The following is a 17,672-nucleotide window of genomic DNA, read 5'->3' on the forward strand; positions in this document are numbered from 1 at the left end:
TCAGTATCCCCTGAATCACTGGGATGCAGCATGTGATATGACATGATATATCACTGTTGGAATATACATCAACATTTCTACTGGCTGATATTAAGTACATTGTGAACCAAGTCCGCAGAGAATGATGGTCAATGTTTCAATACTCACTAATTCAGTCAAGGTTAGAGATACGGAAATGGAGATCATGAGATCAAGTCAGTAGCATGTATATTGTAATTGACTGGTGATGCCCTACGCTAATGGGGATAAGGCAGATAAGGTTAATCTCTCAACACTTAACCATGACAGAACAGCATGACTACTAACAGTTATGAGATCAAATCAAATATTCAATGTGCAACTGAGAAATAAGACACCCTATATTTTCCCTATTTCCAATGGGAAGTTATCAATCACATATGAGTCATACAATTCTCAGTATATTTCTTTCAATGAAGACATTGAGGATTATTATTATTATCACACATTTTTCTCCGTCAAAAGCCATAGCCCAAACCAGCCATTATTGTTTAATAATTATGGCACAGAATGCAATGGAAGATAATTCTGACTTAACATCCAAATTCATTGAAAAATTATAATTTATTCCTGCATTAACTGAGAAGATCACTAAGTAGTTTAGAATTCTATATATATCCCTTTAGTCTCAGCTCAGACTAAGTACTCACAACAAACCTGTTGATCAACTGACAATATTATATTAGTTCAAGCTTAACAAAACACAAATCAGTTACAAATTCCACATTTATCCTAGTAGTAGAACCTGTACACTCTGCATGGACAAAGTCAGTAACATAACAAACCTGCTAAGATCAATTGACATACAGTAGTTCAATTTCAAGGACAGTGCTGAACTCAATATGCCATGTGCAAATAGTTAGACACACATGGAGCTGTTGTTGGTCCTTAGGGCAGATGAATCCATTTCTGAAACCGCCACCACTTCACTGCATTGTGCATGCACATAGTCACAGCCTAAAAGTCCTAAAATACAATTGACTCTTGGAATAATGATTTCCTATGTACCAGTAAACAAATTTGTGATTTTGATTCTACTGTCATACAATACAAGAATATAGGAATCATTCCTGACATTGCAAGAGTTCTGCATTAACCCAATGATATATTTCAAAAAGACTACCATGGAGGTGACAGAAGTCAGAAAAGAACTAAATTGTTGAAAATGGATGGTTGTGGGCAGATGGACAATGCTGTGTGTCTGCAGCATGACATCGCAGCAATGACATGCCAGCAAGTAAGGTCTCAGAAAAAGTGTACCAGCAACATTGTCATGTCAAAATCGGCATGTAAACAATGTTATGTCACCAATATGACTATACCAGCTGACCATACTGTCGTGTTGAAATGGTCATGCTGGCAACAACATCATGCCACCATTGTGACAATGTCAGCAACAATGTTGTGGTGCCATCAACACTGTCAACATCCGGTAATGTCAGGTACCCACTGTGACATGCATTATGCTCCAACACAGAAAGCTACATTCTCATCACACTCACCTTGATATACGACACAATAACTGTCACATTGTTTAATTATCCTGTCTCTGCTGGTAATAAACTAGGAGATGATTTATGCTTCTGATAACACCACAAACTACAAGAAATCCTTCCAGCACAGCTGACCTTTTTGTTTTAACTTGTCGCTGTACATGGGAAAAATAATTAACATGCTATTAAAACAATATATAAATGACATCAAAACAAAGGAAAATTAAAGAACAATGAACTAAAAAACTTACATTTATGTCATTAGATGTGTCCGATGGTGGTACAATTTTCCCAATCTTTCTCTCCTCATGCTGCAAAACAAAGCATGCAGAGTAAGCAAAACAAAGCATGCGAATCATGCAACTCAATGATATATATAATCAGTAAAACAATGAAGCTTCTCACTGGATCATGAAGGGCAAGGTCACCAAGCCAACTGCAGCAGTGCATTACCTACATAAGCAAGTGACTAGATGGGATGAATATGGGAGATGAGTGTTGAGTTATAAACATTGATAACTCCCAAGGAGGTAAAACCCAGTTAACATCACATTATTGGGCCAGTACTGGCATTGTTCTGGTCTGTACTATTGGTACTGGCATAATGTACATCAGTATGCGAGGGCAAGGTGGGCCAGCTAGCTAAGGCACCAGGCTAGTGATCCAGCAAGGTTTCGGTTTCGGGATCGAGTCCACCTGTGACAGGGTGTTAAAACCTTGGAGTCAACTTTGTGTGCAGACTCTTGCAGTGTTGTCACAACCCCTAGTGTACAGTACACAACCCTGTGCACGAATCCGTTGGTATATGACCAGATGGGGGCCACATGAACACGTGCATACACCTAGTTGTGTGTACAGCAACGTGCAGTAAACTTGGACAAAGTGCTGTGACTATGTGTCCCAGTCCACCCAGCTGTCAATTGGGCACCTTGTTAGCATGAGAGAGCCACAATAAACTCAGTGCGCCTAGTGGCAGCAAGAGTTGTATACTCCCCAGGGAGTTGAGATTGACATCCAGTGATTAGTGGACCACTGCATATTTTTTGTTAGTGGTCTACTGAGCTTATAGTATTGCTTGATAATCATGTCATACTGGACAAAATGTCAAAAGATTGTATTCTAAATGAAACTGTGAAAATATTTTTAGGAAAGACCCACTGTATTATGTGAATTGACTTTTGAATCTTGTGTTGAACAAGTTCACCCAGAAGGACAACAAAAGAATAACATATCATATTTTCATCTTATGAACTAAACTCAGATGGAGAAACTTGAATTCTTGTGTCTTTTTCTTTCTCAGAGTTTGTTTTGGTATCAGCTTGTTTTGTTAGAAACTGAATTAAACTTAAATCAGGCCAATGCTAGCAAAACTGTAAAGGGCCAATTGGCAACCATTAAGACTGTGCAATGGGCCATACTTCTTTGCCTGTACTGGGCCAGTTCAACGCCAATGTGCAAAATGGTCTACTCCCATTTGTGAGAACTACTGGTTGTGAGACTCCCAGATGTGAGACAGTGGAATAGGTAATTAACAAAGGCAACATGCCATACTCCTGTGTCTGACAAAATGGATTAACCCTCGGTAATTAGGGAATAGCTGTGTAACTGACCTTGTGAACAAAACAGAACACACATTATTTTCTTAAAAATCACATATGGTGACACACAGAACATACAGCATATTGATACATATTTACATTACGATTTTTGCAGAGACATTGGGAAAGAAATTGATGTCTAATCGCATTTAGTGTTGGACAGTAAAATATAATGTGGACAAACAGATCATGTATAAAATTGGTGGATTCTTTTACATCTTTCAATGTCATAATGACGTCCTGTTTCACTGGGCAACCAGTGGTTTGAAGTTCTAAATGTAGTTATCCAGAGTCTATAGTAATAAGACAATGGTAACAAGTAAGGTTCTCAAAAAGCAAACGATACAATATGCTTGACACTTGGTAACAATGGAAAACTAAAATCAGCATCTGAAGAACATAAATTGTACATAACATTATAATAAATGTTCTTCACTTTGCTATTCCAGCATGATATTACAGCGCAGTTTGATATAATTCTTACGTTTACAGATACACTGATAGTGTACCTACAATTAATATCAATACATTGCTGGAAATCTGGCTTCTCGACCACAACAGAAAATTTCTGTCATCAATAGAGTAATATGACCCACTTACTGGACATCATGTCCGACTGATGATGTTTGTTTTGCAATTCATCACCCAGCATGCAAGGTGCGGCTATCATGCGACCTGTGTCAATCTACTCATGTCATTTACACACATGTGACAGATAACTGATCATCGTACCTCTTGCCTTATGTTTGTGATCTATTTTATTTATATCTTTCAAGTATTTTATGCATATTTTATTACAATTAATTCCTGCAAAATTATTAGTTACTGAACAAATCATTATATTAATTCACACCAAACACAAGCATATTGCCTCAATTTAACTTTTTAAGCCTTGAGCCAACTCTATTTTCTTAAGGGGTAAGAATATAATCAGCTTCTGGATACCACTTTGTTTTTCGTTGGCACTGACAGACTGAATGAACAATTACACTTTGATAAATGTGTCATTAGTTTGGATTATACTTCTAAAAATAAATGTGAAAAAAAATCCAAAGTCCCTACCCTAAATTTCAAAGCAGTGTGATCAGAAACACAACATTTATTTTACTTGGACTAACACAAATGTCATACTTTGACTCATATTTGTTGAAGTATGACAAAAATATATCACTATAAAGTTTTGGCTATAGGAACAACAACGCCAATGGAAATCTCACTGATAACTGATCAAGCTGTGTTAAATATGTACAACATAGCAATCAGTTGTACCAATGTCATAGTGATTTCACACATGCAAGCGCGCGCGTGCACGCACGCACGTACGCACACTGAACAGCAAAAGACATGCAAGCTTAAGAAAAATGAAAGTTAGCTTTTTCATTTATATCTTTTAAAATACCTGACAAAATGCCAGGGTTGCAACTAAAATATCAAAATGTTAAAATAGATTATTCCTTACATCAAATTAGTTTCAAATACAATTCCTTCCAGCCATTGTGTCCATACATTGCAGGGGATTTTTTAACTGAATCACTGGTGGATGAGGGGAAACCATTTATGAACTATGTGGAACTACTTTTTTCATTCATAATTTTTTACTACAAATGTACTACAAATGTTCCAGAACACACCAATGAAATGCAATCAAATACAAACGTTATAAACAATTTTTCACTCACACACCATGTTTATTGATATGGGATTTCAAGAAAAGGTATAGATAAACTCGGCTTGATAATGACAAGTGGAGCACACATCACTGGCGATAAACAGCTAACTAATCACTGTGCCCGCAAACATTTGATTCAGAAGCTGCAGGACAATAATGTAGCTCCAACACAAAATCATGCAAGTGTCTGGACATCAAAATGTACAGAGTGTGAACAATTATTCATGCCCTTCTGATGTACAACACAGGGAAGTGGGAAATCTGCCTTGCATGCTGCCATGTTCACTTCGCGCTTCTTCAATCGTTCCGTCATCTGAAGTTGTCCAAACTAAATCTACATCGCAATGCATGTCATACACAAACACAAGCAAAGCATTGTCTAGTGATGCTGTTAACACTATCTTCGGAGGTCCAATATACAGGGGGACATTCCACATCAATGTTGAAAGTCTTCTGTTGCAGTGAGTGAGACCGAGCCCGTTACAAAACGTGAGCCATGTTGCTCGCTCTCGTCTCAGTGATGCTTCTGACAATGAACAACTTTCCCATTAACAATGTTTCCAGTTATACAATTCTTACAGTTACTTAAGACGATAAAGATTAAATTTCAATTTAAAATGTGTCAATATTTTTGTCTTTGTGCAAGAGTAACTAGTCAATATATCATGCTCTTTACTTAGTAGCATTACACAGGGAGTTTACGTCCATAGTGCTGTATCATTGTATTCTTACGTGACCTTGACCTTTAAGTCAAGCAACAACAGTTGATTTCGTTTTACATGGACTCTGTTTCTTAGAAATAAAGAGTTAGATACAAATGGATACTAAAGAAATTAACACACTCCCTCATGTGTCATATTGGTTTTACGAAACTCTCATCAGAAAAATCCATATTTCCCGAGTGATATGAGTCTTATGACACACTCGCTCATGTATTAATCTCTATTTATTCAAATGAAATCACTGAATGGATACATGGCTTTCTACTGAGCAGATTGCAAGAATATACAAGTAATCTTCTGCATGGGATAATAGAGGGTGGCTGATTTTTCCACTTGTGTAGAAATAACATATGTGATTAAACCCAAAATGAGAAAGTTGATTATCAGATCAGTCCAAAGGTTTAGTGCATTAGCTCATCATTCCAAAGATCTGGGTTTGATTCCCCACATTCATACAAAGTGTGAAGCACAGTTCCCGTGCTTCCTACCATGGTTTTGCTAGGACATTGCTAAAACTAAAGTGACATAAAAATAAATTCACACGCCACTTACTAGAGCCTGCACACACAAAGCTGGTTTGCCACATACTAACTAGGGCCAATGCCTGACATTTACTAACTAGTGGTGTGGTGGGGTGGCCTGGTGGTTAAGGTGTTAGCTCTTCACAACAAAGATATGGATTTGATTTCCCAAATGGTTACTATGTATGAAGCCAATTTTTGGTGTACCTCCGCAGTGATTTTGCTGGAATAGTGCTAAAAACAGCATAAAACTAAACTCACTCACTACTAGCTTGAGCTAACATTCACAAACAAGGATTGACACTAACTAGGGCCATCACCCACAAACAGGGTCGGGACAATGTAGATGAATATATTCCCCTGGAAGCAAATCCATCATGAAACCCCCTCCAATTGTTATGAATCAACAAATACTCCACCACATTGTTCATTAAACATTTGTTGAGCCTAAAATAGATTTATGACAGGCTTAGAGAATGTCAGTCATGCGACAAGTCTGTTGAAGGCACTGCCTTCAGGGCAAAGGCAACTGATTTCTCGAAAGTTTTCTTTCTCTTATTTTGATGGTAGACTAAATTATCATCACCCAACAATACTCAGGGATGTAGTATCTTCAAACAGGGTAAGGATGTCCATATGCCTCTGTCCTGAAGGAATATAATAGTGTTCAGCAAAATAACAAAATAAAACTTTCAGCTATAAAAGAAAAAAGGTTGTTTGTTCTTTAAAGGATTAAGTGTGTTTCAATGTTCATCAGTTTCAACATGTTTGTTTAGTTTGCAAGTAGAAAGTCCATATCTCACTCCCTATACAGAATACAAGTAGTTTCAGTTTTTAATCTGTCATTTCAAAGTGTACCCTCAAGATGCATGGAATTATTTTCTGTTCATGTAGACAGCTTTACAGCTAATGGTATTTTCCATATCAGTGGGGTTACCATAGTGACAAGATTTAAACTTCTGCCTGGCAGACAAAGTGATGCTGTTGGAAACAAATGGCAAAAGGATTTTCCTTAATATATGAACTCTTACGTTACAGGAAGTTTCTTGTGTAAGTACTGTAACATGTCCAAGCAGACGAACCCAGTTACCCATATTATGGGTAACAGGGTACCACCAGACAGTAAGTAACTTCCTAGCAACGGACACAAGCAGCGACTCACAAGGACGCTATAATACTGGCAACTCACTAATACCGTTCTTGTGCAAATATGTTATTTATTCAACATCTACTGAATACTGTTGTTCCTTATCAGTTTATATCCGACATGCACGGGACATCTGTCAGTGAGACAGCATAAGAAATGTTCTTTCAATAATCTTCACATTGTACCTTTGGGTAGTCACCCTAACATTTGATTGACACAAAAGCACTGACCTACCTGCTTAGAACAGTCAGTTTTGTGTAAACAGGCATTATCTGAATGATTAACTGTTTTTAATTGGACTTGCCAAACCAAAGCAAACCTTTAAGCTTTAGCACAGCTTACCACTGGTATTCAAAGGTTCAAAACTGTCTCCAATGCATTAAGATTAACTCCCTACTACTTATCATCAGAACATTTAAACAGTAATACATGTTGTACATTTCTTGGTGTAGCTTTCAGATGCTGTTACCTACGATGCATGCTGTAACAAGACAGGGCTGACATTTACCTGGCGGTCATCAGCTTCGACTATTGTCCTCACCACCAGTTCACAAGCCACTGGCTGTCAGAAATAATGGGTATAGGGTTTAATAAGGCTTGTGAAAACACTACAAGTCACTGCTGACAACATAATGCTCTCTTTTCTAAATGCCTTTATATTAATAGCAGTGCTTACATCATTCTCTAACAAAACAATGGCAAGACTGGGAACGAGTTGTAATAAAAGACACAGCTTGATTTCAACATGCCTGATATTGCTAAAAGCAATATGACTTGCTAAAAGCTTTGACCATAATCAGTTGCTTGATGTCCTTCAGGGCAAAAAAAGATTTCTCTCAGTTAAAAAAAAGTTATCACCTTTCACGTTTCAAAACATGATACCAGCTAGGGATGTGACAAGATATCGTAGTATGAACAATCGTGATACTCTATTGAACAATAAATGTATTGATACTTTTTTTTGTATTGTGACATCGCTGACCTCAAAATTGTTAATTGTCACTAGAAATTGATGGTTATGTCAATATTTACACGGTCACTTGATATCACAATATATATTTCTAAAGAAAATAACTGAAGATACCATATCGTGATGTGTATCGAATCGTATCAGATCGTTCCAAGAGATCGTGATACGAATCGTATCGTGAATTTTATGTATCATCACACCTCTAGTACCAACAAAGCTGACTCATGGCAACAGATACGCTCACAAATCGTCATTAAATATTCATGAATGGTTAACGAGTTTTGTGCTCAGATTGAAATCATCATTGAATTGTCTTCTCATTATAAACTCGTATGACCTGATGTAAATGTTGCTTTATTTACTACACTCTAAAGCTATGCACCCCCCCATTCTCGAACTTTTCACCCTACTCACTCTACACTTAATTGCCGTCCAGAAGATATCCACTTACTCACTTGTTCCACATCTATTGATGCTCGATCATCTGCTCACTACGATGGAGAATGAAGTCATATTTAATAAAGGATTCTAAAACTATGTATTCTGTCATTGTCTGACATTACAATGTCATCGCAACTGTTGAGTATTAACTTATACATGGGTAATCAACATGACACCAGGGAGTCATGATCACTCCTAAATTTTCATGTCTAAGGCAAACACTGTATCAGACAGCCAGGTATTTCACAATGGCCATTATGCACTAAGCTGATTCTAAGCTTCACTGAAGTGGATAATTATTATAGACCTGCATCACTCCTGACTTTCTCTCCTACCTAAAGCAGGTTAAGTAGACTTCCCCGTGTGTTAGTATTACTGTTACTCGATTACTGTTACAAAAAACCCATGTCTGATTCGTTCCTGTACAGGGGCCCTACCTCAACCATTCCAGTCAGATATAAACCAACTGCTGACATTCTCATACATCAAATTTCACATGCTGGGATCGCATGTGACAACACGGACGACATTAATGCTCATTTATTTAATAGAGCTGTCACCTTTACATCATCTTCTTAAACTTTTCATGGCTTACATCATAGGCAATCTATTGAAACGTTTTAATATGTGTAAAAAATGGATGCCTATTTTGGCTTTTCTATTGTTCTATACAGAAGGGTTTTACCACTCTCATAATTGCTTAAAGGAAATTAAAGTTCCACTGTTGCTATGATTACTTCTGTAACCCTGGTTAAAGAAAGGACCAGAACAGTTAGAAGTTGAGTTTTGAAGCCAAGACTCAAGAGGTCAATGTTTGATCATTACTAACCTATACAAAGCTGAAGCCAAAGGTTAAACTTAAAGGAACCACTAACTTAGTTGCTGTAACCACAGTTGTTGCATGCATTTCATGTGACCTACACATCAAGTATAACACAGTTGGTTTGTTATATCTGCCAGTTCATTATGATCATGTTTGTCATAAATGTATTTAGCTGTTCATGAAGTCCAAATTTTCCAATACTATAGGAAAATTCAATTAGGTACCCCAAATCAAGGGCTCAAGAGACTCACACCCAGCAACATATACACTAACGAAGTTTCAGTAGAGGCAGATGAGTTACATTTTAAGCCCTGGTGGATATTTTAAATGTTTGGCAGTTTGAATCCAGTCGTACCAATCAGGATTGTAGATGACATGACAAATGAAAATGAAATGTCTATTCTCCTTAGAAAAACCCTTAGAGATCTGTGTAAGTTTCTTCCATCTTAAACTGAAATCCATATCTCTAATCAGTTAAGAGCGTCTGAGCTTGTGCAGTGATATGACATTGGTAAAATTCTTAGAAGTTGGAGATTAAATTGAAGGTGTCATATGTCAGTTGGCCTGGGAACCTTTAAACATTAGAACTTAGAGTTAGAACTAAGATAGACTCACACAAACCCTGCAAGATTAGGTTTCAAACTTTCTCCAAGAACTTACAAATTGGATAAAAAAAAGGATACAACACAGTTTGAATATAGAATGACTTGTCAAGTGTATATGATAAGGCATATTTCTTTGTTCCAGTTGGATTATACTCATTATTTTATAGCTTTCTATTTTTAAATAAGTTACCCCTATTTCAGATTTGTATGATTTTGTTGTTCATTCTATATTCCAGATAATTGTGATGGAAGTAAATAATCCAATCTCAACAGATAAACCAGTGATTAACTGCATAAGCATTGATCTACACAAATGGGATATGATAACATGTCAATCAAGTCAGACTGACCACCTGATTATTTCAGTGACCAATGTAAGCCAACCACTACATCATGTCACATTGCAAACACTGATGAAGATATGTGTCTTTGTTATATGCCAGTGTTCACGAATGGCATTTCATCCTCAGACAAATCCTGTAGATTCATCAATGGTCCTATGGAAGTCTACAACTCACTAGCCCCAGTGTCTGACTGTATATTTCACAATGACACTGACTGAACACCATTCATGAACACTGATATGCTCTAAGTCTTGTGAAGTAAATGCAAAATATTAATAATGTTATGACATCAACAGCTTTTTTCAACGATTTTTTTTTGCAAAATGCCCCTGTAAGTGTTTCAAAGGAATATAAGTCCTCTTGTTTGAGTTTGGCAAATAATGGGAAGGACGAGTGACATTACCTTGACGTACACAACTTTTGCCGTTAGGTATGGGGCACCCCTTGTTTGTTCGTTTGACATGTAACGCCACACTCAGCAATATTCTAGCTATGCTGCAGCAATCAGTAAATGACATTCCAGTGATCAAAAGCATGAGCACTGATCTATGTATGAAATCCAACAACAGCAGTTCATTCTAACACTGACAAGGTAACTCACAACAAAATCTGGTATCTTATAAACAGCAGCTTCTTCATGAGCCATTACTTTGTGACAAAATAACTGCATAAAACATAATTTGGAACCAAGTGCATTCTGGGGAACATGACTTAACATTTTCACGAGAAACAACAAGCCATACAATGTATTTTAGCCACTTTCAAACCATCAATTTGAACATTTAAACTGACACTTCTTGGACCTTGAGACACCTGAGTCTCATCTAACAGCTAACAGGTGTCCCTGTATGACCTTTGAATAATAACTTCAGAACACTAGTGCACTGATACAAACTATACTGTTACATTGTAATTCATGATCTCAGCAGCATCAGGAGTTGAAACCAAACCCATACAGCTGAAGACTGCTAAGAAACAAGGAAACTATGATATGTACATATTATGCATTGAACTTATACAACAGGACAGCATAAAGGCCACAGCACAGCAGCTGATAGGCAGAAACTAAGGATCAGTTGGAAGTTGTCAAATACAGCCATTTTCCCATACGTTCAAATTATCATGTAGTGTTTGCCCTATACATGTTAGGGGTCCTCATCACTCCCTGGTGTCATGAGAGGGAGTCATGCACATGCTTTTGGAAGCCAACTTCAGTATGGAACTTTCATCAAGACATCAACTGCTATTGTTTAATAAGAATAAAAAACAAGGTAAGGCAGGTCAAGTATTTTATCAGCACTGAGCAGTTAACTGGCAAACAATAAATTAAGTGCTTCTAAACAACAGCAAATTACAAGCTTAGATTATATGAACTACAGGCCCAGTAGCACTGCATCAACAGTGAAGCAAGCTTTTACATTCACAACACATTGAGATAATTTGTGCATCAAATACGCAGGTTCTCTGTGTCAGGGCAAACACTGACACTGGGTTTTTATAATTTAAGAGTGACACTGAGTGTCTTTTTTCTAATGACATACATGTTCTAGGCTCAACAGAAAACACATGGATAAAATCACACATTTGGAACAAGAAGCCAAAACCTAAAAGGAACCTTGAAATAAATAATTAATCCAAAGTGATGTTCATATTCTTTTCTCAGATCTATTAATGATAAACAATACAATGGTTTCACTAAGAAACAAACTTCCTTTAATGTGCAAATCTAAAAGTCAAGTACCACATTATCTGAATTGGGAAGTAAGAAAGTACACTTACATTTCTTTGACAATACTTTTCTGTAACCCTGAAAATTGTCCTACAATATACTGTATTATGTAGGACCAATTCCACCCATAGACAGATACAGACACATAACACCACTGGAAGAATGTTGCAAAGATAGTGTTTGCCTTGCAGACTTCTATTCTTTTGGCACAGGTTGCTAAAATGCAATATCTGGTACAATTCCAACAAAAGGATTTAGAAACATGATTCTCAACCCCTATAATCTCTTCATTATGAAATATTTATGTCAAACTTTTCATCATCTATTCCCAGGTATGTTATCTTTCCCGGAATCTCCAAATTAACAATGTATGCCAGTGTAGACATGGGTGAGTGACAGTCAGTTATGTATATTCAATGCTATCATACCAACACTATGTCTTACATCACATACCGTAAGTATTTTATTAAGTTCTTTTATCATTCACTGCCATGCACACATGTAGTTTTAACACTACAATATATTTCAGTCAATCAGTTGTATGACCTACACATGGTAGGTACTCTTCACCTTAAAAGAAGACAACTTGACTTGAACATGTCCAAAATGACTACAATCTGACCTAAGATTATTCACATTACATAAGTAATAATTATAAAGAGTAAGAAAATGTAAAGAGATAATCATGTGAAATACTATTGTGTTGTAAAACTTTCTGAATAAAATTTCTTTACCCTTATTCATTTCCCCATACAGCTTGGGGCTATGTTCACTGTAAACAATCTGAACAACAGGGCTCCTGGACAAAGCGGCCCCAGGACCAGCTACTCTGAAATAGGCCACCCATTTTCTAATAGGTTACTCAAGGCACTCACATCAATCTGAACCTATGCATGCCTGCATACAAGTTATAACAAATCTATCCTGCACACGGAAGTAGTCTCATTCATAACAAACATAAACCATTTAGCTATACTTCTTGTTAAGTTGTATATACCGTGTCAACACACTATTAATATCATACTTGGTTGGAGTTACATTAGCAGGACACATCCTATGCCAACGATTATTGCTAGACCTACAAAACAGAAACTAACACATAACTTTTTGCACTGGATAGTATCCAGTTATCGCCATTTTTATTTTGCAGTTTTTGACAATTCGCTCCACTGCTTCTTGAAATAATGAAACAAAATTTATCTTCATGATAAAGCTATTCATCAATGTTCCCTGCTTGTCTACAGTTGCACATCATGTTTCTCTGATAAGCGGCCAACAGGAAGTGTGGTAGTGTATATTGTGCTTTCCTAGCAACTAACAAGACCAAATATCGCCATTTCTGAATTTTTCATGTTATTCACCAAATGTGACATAAAGTTGGTAATAAAACTATGGTATTTAAAACCCTGACATATTAAAGATAATTTCATAAATTGAATTTGTTTTCAATTTTACATTAATTTAAAAGAAAAAAACTCGATCTCATTGTGAATGTTGAATGATGCCGAAATGACAGGAATATGGAGATGTCACTGTGCGCATGAACTTAACAATCCTGACATTTTGGCAATTTTGGTTAAGTCTGTCTTCTTCACAGAGTCTACCAATGTGATGACACATGTACTTTCACACATATTTTATTGCTAAAAAATAATAAAAGTCAGGGCAATAGAGTAAAATGCTAATTAAGTTAAATTAGGTGGTACCAAAAGTTTCTATCACATTTACTTCCTTGTTCAATATTCACTTTGAATAACAATATCTGCGTGCAAATAGTCTGATGTGCTTTGGGTTAAATATGATGATTTATCATTTCCATATGATCACCTGTCCAGCGACTAAAAAAAATGGCCCCTGAGTTACTAATGACAGCACCGAAAATGTGGAAAGGTAGTTATTGGTCGTGCAGTCAGTCCTATTTATACCGAGACAGTTCTGGATGGGAAGTTTTCATTGAATTGGATTTAATGTAACCCAAATGGGCGCGGCAGTTCCAAGTGCTGTCATAGTATCTAATTAGGCTTGCTATCAAATTAAAGCGTCTTTATATTCTAGGACTCTCAAAACATGAATATAGTTGCACATGTAAAAAGCAAAAATCTGTCGCGAAACAGATTATGTATATATATACCTGTAAATATTTACACGGAACATAACCGATGGCGTTGTCCTTTAGGGAACGAGCGCCCCACCAATCTGTCTGTTTGTGACAGTCAAAAATTTCAAACTTGTCTCCCTTCTGAAACGACAAAATATTCTGAGACCCCTCAGTATCCGGGGGAACGAAGTCCGAAACCGCACGGTATATTTCCATTTCGGTTGTCCCCTGCGCTGTCAAGTAGACATGCTACGTCGAACCGGCGATTGTATTCTCGCGGGGCGATGACAGGCTTTCATCAACAAAGAATGATATAATCCGGAAACAGGTGTTTAGTAAGAGTTATCTTCCCCTCATTCGCAGGGTCATAGGGCAAAAAAACCGTATTAGGTCGGTTATTTCCGTTAATATGACAAAAAAGAACATAAATTGTCACTTCAAGCCTCATGATCATAATGATATTTGCACATTACTCATTTGGTTAGTACGTGTTGCCAGAATTATGCTTTGGGGTTGATTTCTTTTCAGCGTTTAATCGTATTCAAACAGTCAAAGTTAATCTCGGAACCAATGATATGAAATATGAATGGCATGATTTCCTGAGAAAACATGCCCAAAGGGTCTTTAGTTTTAACATCAAATAATTTTCCCGTAATACAGCAATTTGGGCTTTTCATACCTTATACTATACAAATATAAATAGAGGATATTATATGAATGCCTATGCCATACTATGTTTACGGCAAGAGTGCCTAAATATCGGTATATCCCTGGCTCTGAAAATACCGATATTAAGGCACGAGTGTCGTAAACATAATATTATTTGGACACGAATATAATATTCTGTTTAGTGCCGAAGTCTTCAAATTGAGGAAAATAATATCTATTAATATAAGAAATGGAAAGCAACATAATTAACTGAATATATTGTTGGGATGACCTTTCTGATCTGGGTTTCAGATTATTCATACATGCATCAAATCTACCTTTGAAACCTCTAACTCGAAGTCGCTTAAAGTTTCTACCTGCAAATTAAGTAATATAAAGAGCTGATTTTTGTGTCAGCAAATCACAACGGAACGATTAGCTTATTCAGTAATGACGCCGTTAAAAATGTACACACTGTATTGAATATCAGTCAGGTTAGGTGCTACACGTCCTTGATATCTGTCCTTCACTGACCACGAAATTGAAATTTTAGAAATCGCACGTAAAATCACCACGATTGTTGACGAACATTTCAGTCTGCACCACGACTCTCCTGGCCTAGTCGTGCAGAGTTATGTCCCCTAGGTGTTCTAGCAACATTTTACCGCGCTTTCAAATCCTAATTTATTCAGGTGGTGTTTCTTGGATTGTCACCACCATCCTTTGGTCCTGGGATTCGCCCAGAATATAGACCTACAACTTCACCATAAAGACGAAGCCCGGTGGTATCACCGAAATACTGGTCAAAGCAGAGTCTCTGGTCAAAGCAGTTCCATCGCTCCATATTTCTCTCTCTCCCCCTCCCCCTTTCCCTCTCACTCACTCACTCACTCTGAAAGTGGCCATTAGATCTACTAGAAGTTCACTCGTCATATCAATGACATATATATTTATCTATGTCTTTCAGACTGCCAAAAATGGGCAAATATATTTTACATTCAGTTAACATATATTATATTTGGGATTACACTTTTATTCCACAGATGAATGTATACGTTTGTTAAATCAGGGAGATTATACACAGATATTGTAGATTATCCCTGGTTAAATATATCTGTTCAAGATTACACACTAAAAACCCCACAGCGTCCACTTTTGCATGATACTTGAAGTGCAACAGAAATACATGTATCTTCAAATTCACAAAGAAATATATTTAGTTCACAGAAGGTAATCTTTGTCACAATGTTTTGTCGGTTTGGAATGAGGTTCGTGATTGTCTATCCCTGATATATGCTCCGCTACATTCTTGTCACGCATGCTGTAGTTCAATGTGTACATATGTTTTTTCAAACAGTCATCGGTCGTAGTTTTTTACCTTTCAAACGAGACGGAAAACGACGAGAATCATTCACACGAACTCTTACACAAGAACCGTTATTCATGATTCAATAAAATAATCGACATTTCTCTCTCTGAAGAAAACAAGACATAAGGGAGAAAATATTCAGTCAGAACACATTTTTATAACATCACATCTGTTCATATTATTTATTACGTTGTATTTGCCACTGCAGTTCCAACTCGAATTCGCATTTTATCTTTAGACATGTACAGTTTTATTGAACAAAAAATGTGCTACGATAAAACACTTACAGCTACAACATATTGTCAAAACGCACGTACATATTTCCACGACATTCAAATTTATATATGCACATTTCGTTTCGCTGACGAGTTGCAACTTTTAGTCAACCATTGTTTACGTTTTACCAAGCAGCGTGGCGGAAGTACTTTACATACGGTAAATACTGTCGAGTTTATTGACCGCTTGTTAGTGGCATTGAATGGAGAATGCCGTGACAGTCGTGTCTGTCAGATCGAACGGTTCAGCGCAGCAACGCTCTCTCGGGAGAACTCAAGTATTGACTGATTGGTGCTGTAGGATGAAGTAAACGAGTCTTAACATTATCTGATCACGAACACAGATCGGCAACACAGGAGGGACGATACACGCTAAGATAAGCTAACTAATCAGGCTAACAGAGTCTTTTTCACCTTCCTAGTTCTGATCTGATTGGGAAGATGGCACCGAAAGCACGATGGCTTTCACCTGGTAAGTACAGTGCGCATTAGAACAACCTCTTGCTTATGAATCTAAATCCCAAAGATATTTTTTCTGGCCCGACTCTCTAATTTGTCAGTCCGTGTTTTGGTCTTCAGAGAATAAGAGAATTTGCAGATTATCAAGAAACTGTGTTGTTTTGCTCACTAAATTTCGTATCTATAGATTAACATGGTTATGTGCTCTGTATATGCTTTGTAAACATTTCTAACTCGTTAAAATATTAATTGGCGTCATGATGCCGTCACATGCATGTAGTTGAATTATTAATTCCGTGATCATGATATCAGACATCCTTGCAAGGTTAACTAATTAACATGTGCAGTGCTATTACCACATCTCCAACACCTTACAAAAGATGAAGAAAAATATCTTACGTAAGTGTCACATGCTGTGGTACAAACTTTATAGTCATGTTACATTATATTGAAAACAGCACCTGGCCAAGTGGCTTCTGAGACAATAGACACCCCGCTCACCAGCACCAACAACCCAAAGGCACTACCCACCCACCCCACAACAACATGGACACACATGTACAAATGCACGCAAACATAAACATGCACACATACACACTTATACATACAATAGCAGAGTGACACTGAGTGTAATTGTCTCCAACCCCACCCACCCCACACAGACACTTACATGCCTCCAGCCATCCTTCAAACCCATACCTACATAAATGCTTACATACACTGACAACAGTGATACGGTGATA

General features: G+C 37.1%; 2 protein-coding genes across 2 annotated transcripts in view; one reads left to right on the forward strand and one right to left on the reverse strand.

The window, feature by feature from the left end:
- LOC137296649 (uncharacterized) overlaps positions 1-14,482 on the reverse strand; it is a 98,339-nt gene extending 83,857 nt beyond the window's left edge. The window contains exons 1-2 of the mRNA XM_067828467.1: positions 14,212-14,482; positions 1,763-1,822 (exon numbers count right to left, since the gene is read on the reverse strand). Coding sequence (XP_067684568.1) covers positions 1,763-1,822; positions 14,212-14,394 — 243 coding nt within the window. The 5' untranslated portion in view covers positions 14,395-14,482. The remainder of the gene's footprint in view (positions 1-1,762; positions 1,823-14,211) is intronic.
- Positions 14,483-16,628: 2,146 nt separating this feature from the next.
- LOC137296493 (uncharacterized) overlaps positions 16,629-17,672 on the forward strand; it is a 41,995-nt gene continuing 40,951 nt past the window's right edge. Inside the window, exon 1 of the mRNA XM_067828281.1 lies at positions 16,629-16,942. The gene's annotated coding sequence lies outside the window, so the exon portion shown is untranslated. The remainder of the gene's footprint in view (positions 16,943-17,672) is intronic.

Source organism: Haliotis asinina, chromosome 9, assembly GCF_037392515.1.
Source record: "Haliotis asinina isolate JCU_RB_2024 chromosome 9, JCU_Hal_asi_v2, whole genome shotgun sequence".
In the NCBI taxonomy this organism is placed as follows: Eukaryota; Metazoa; Mollusca; class Gastropoda; order Lepetellida; family Haliotidae; genus Haliotis; species Haliotis asinina.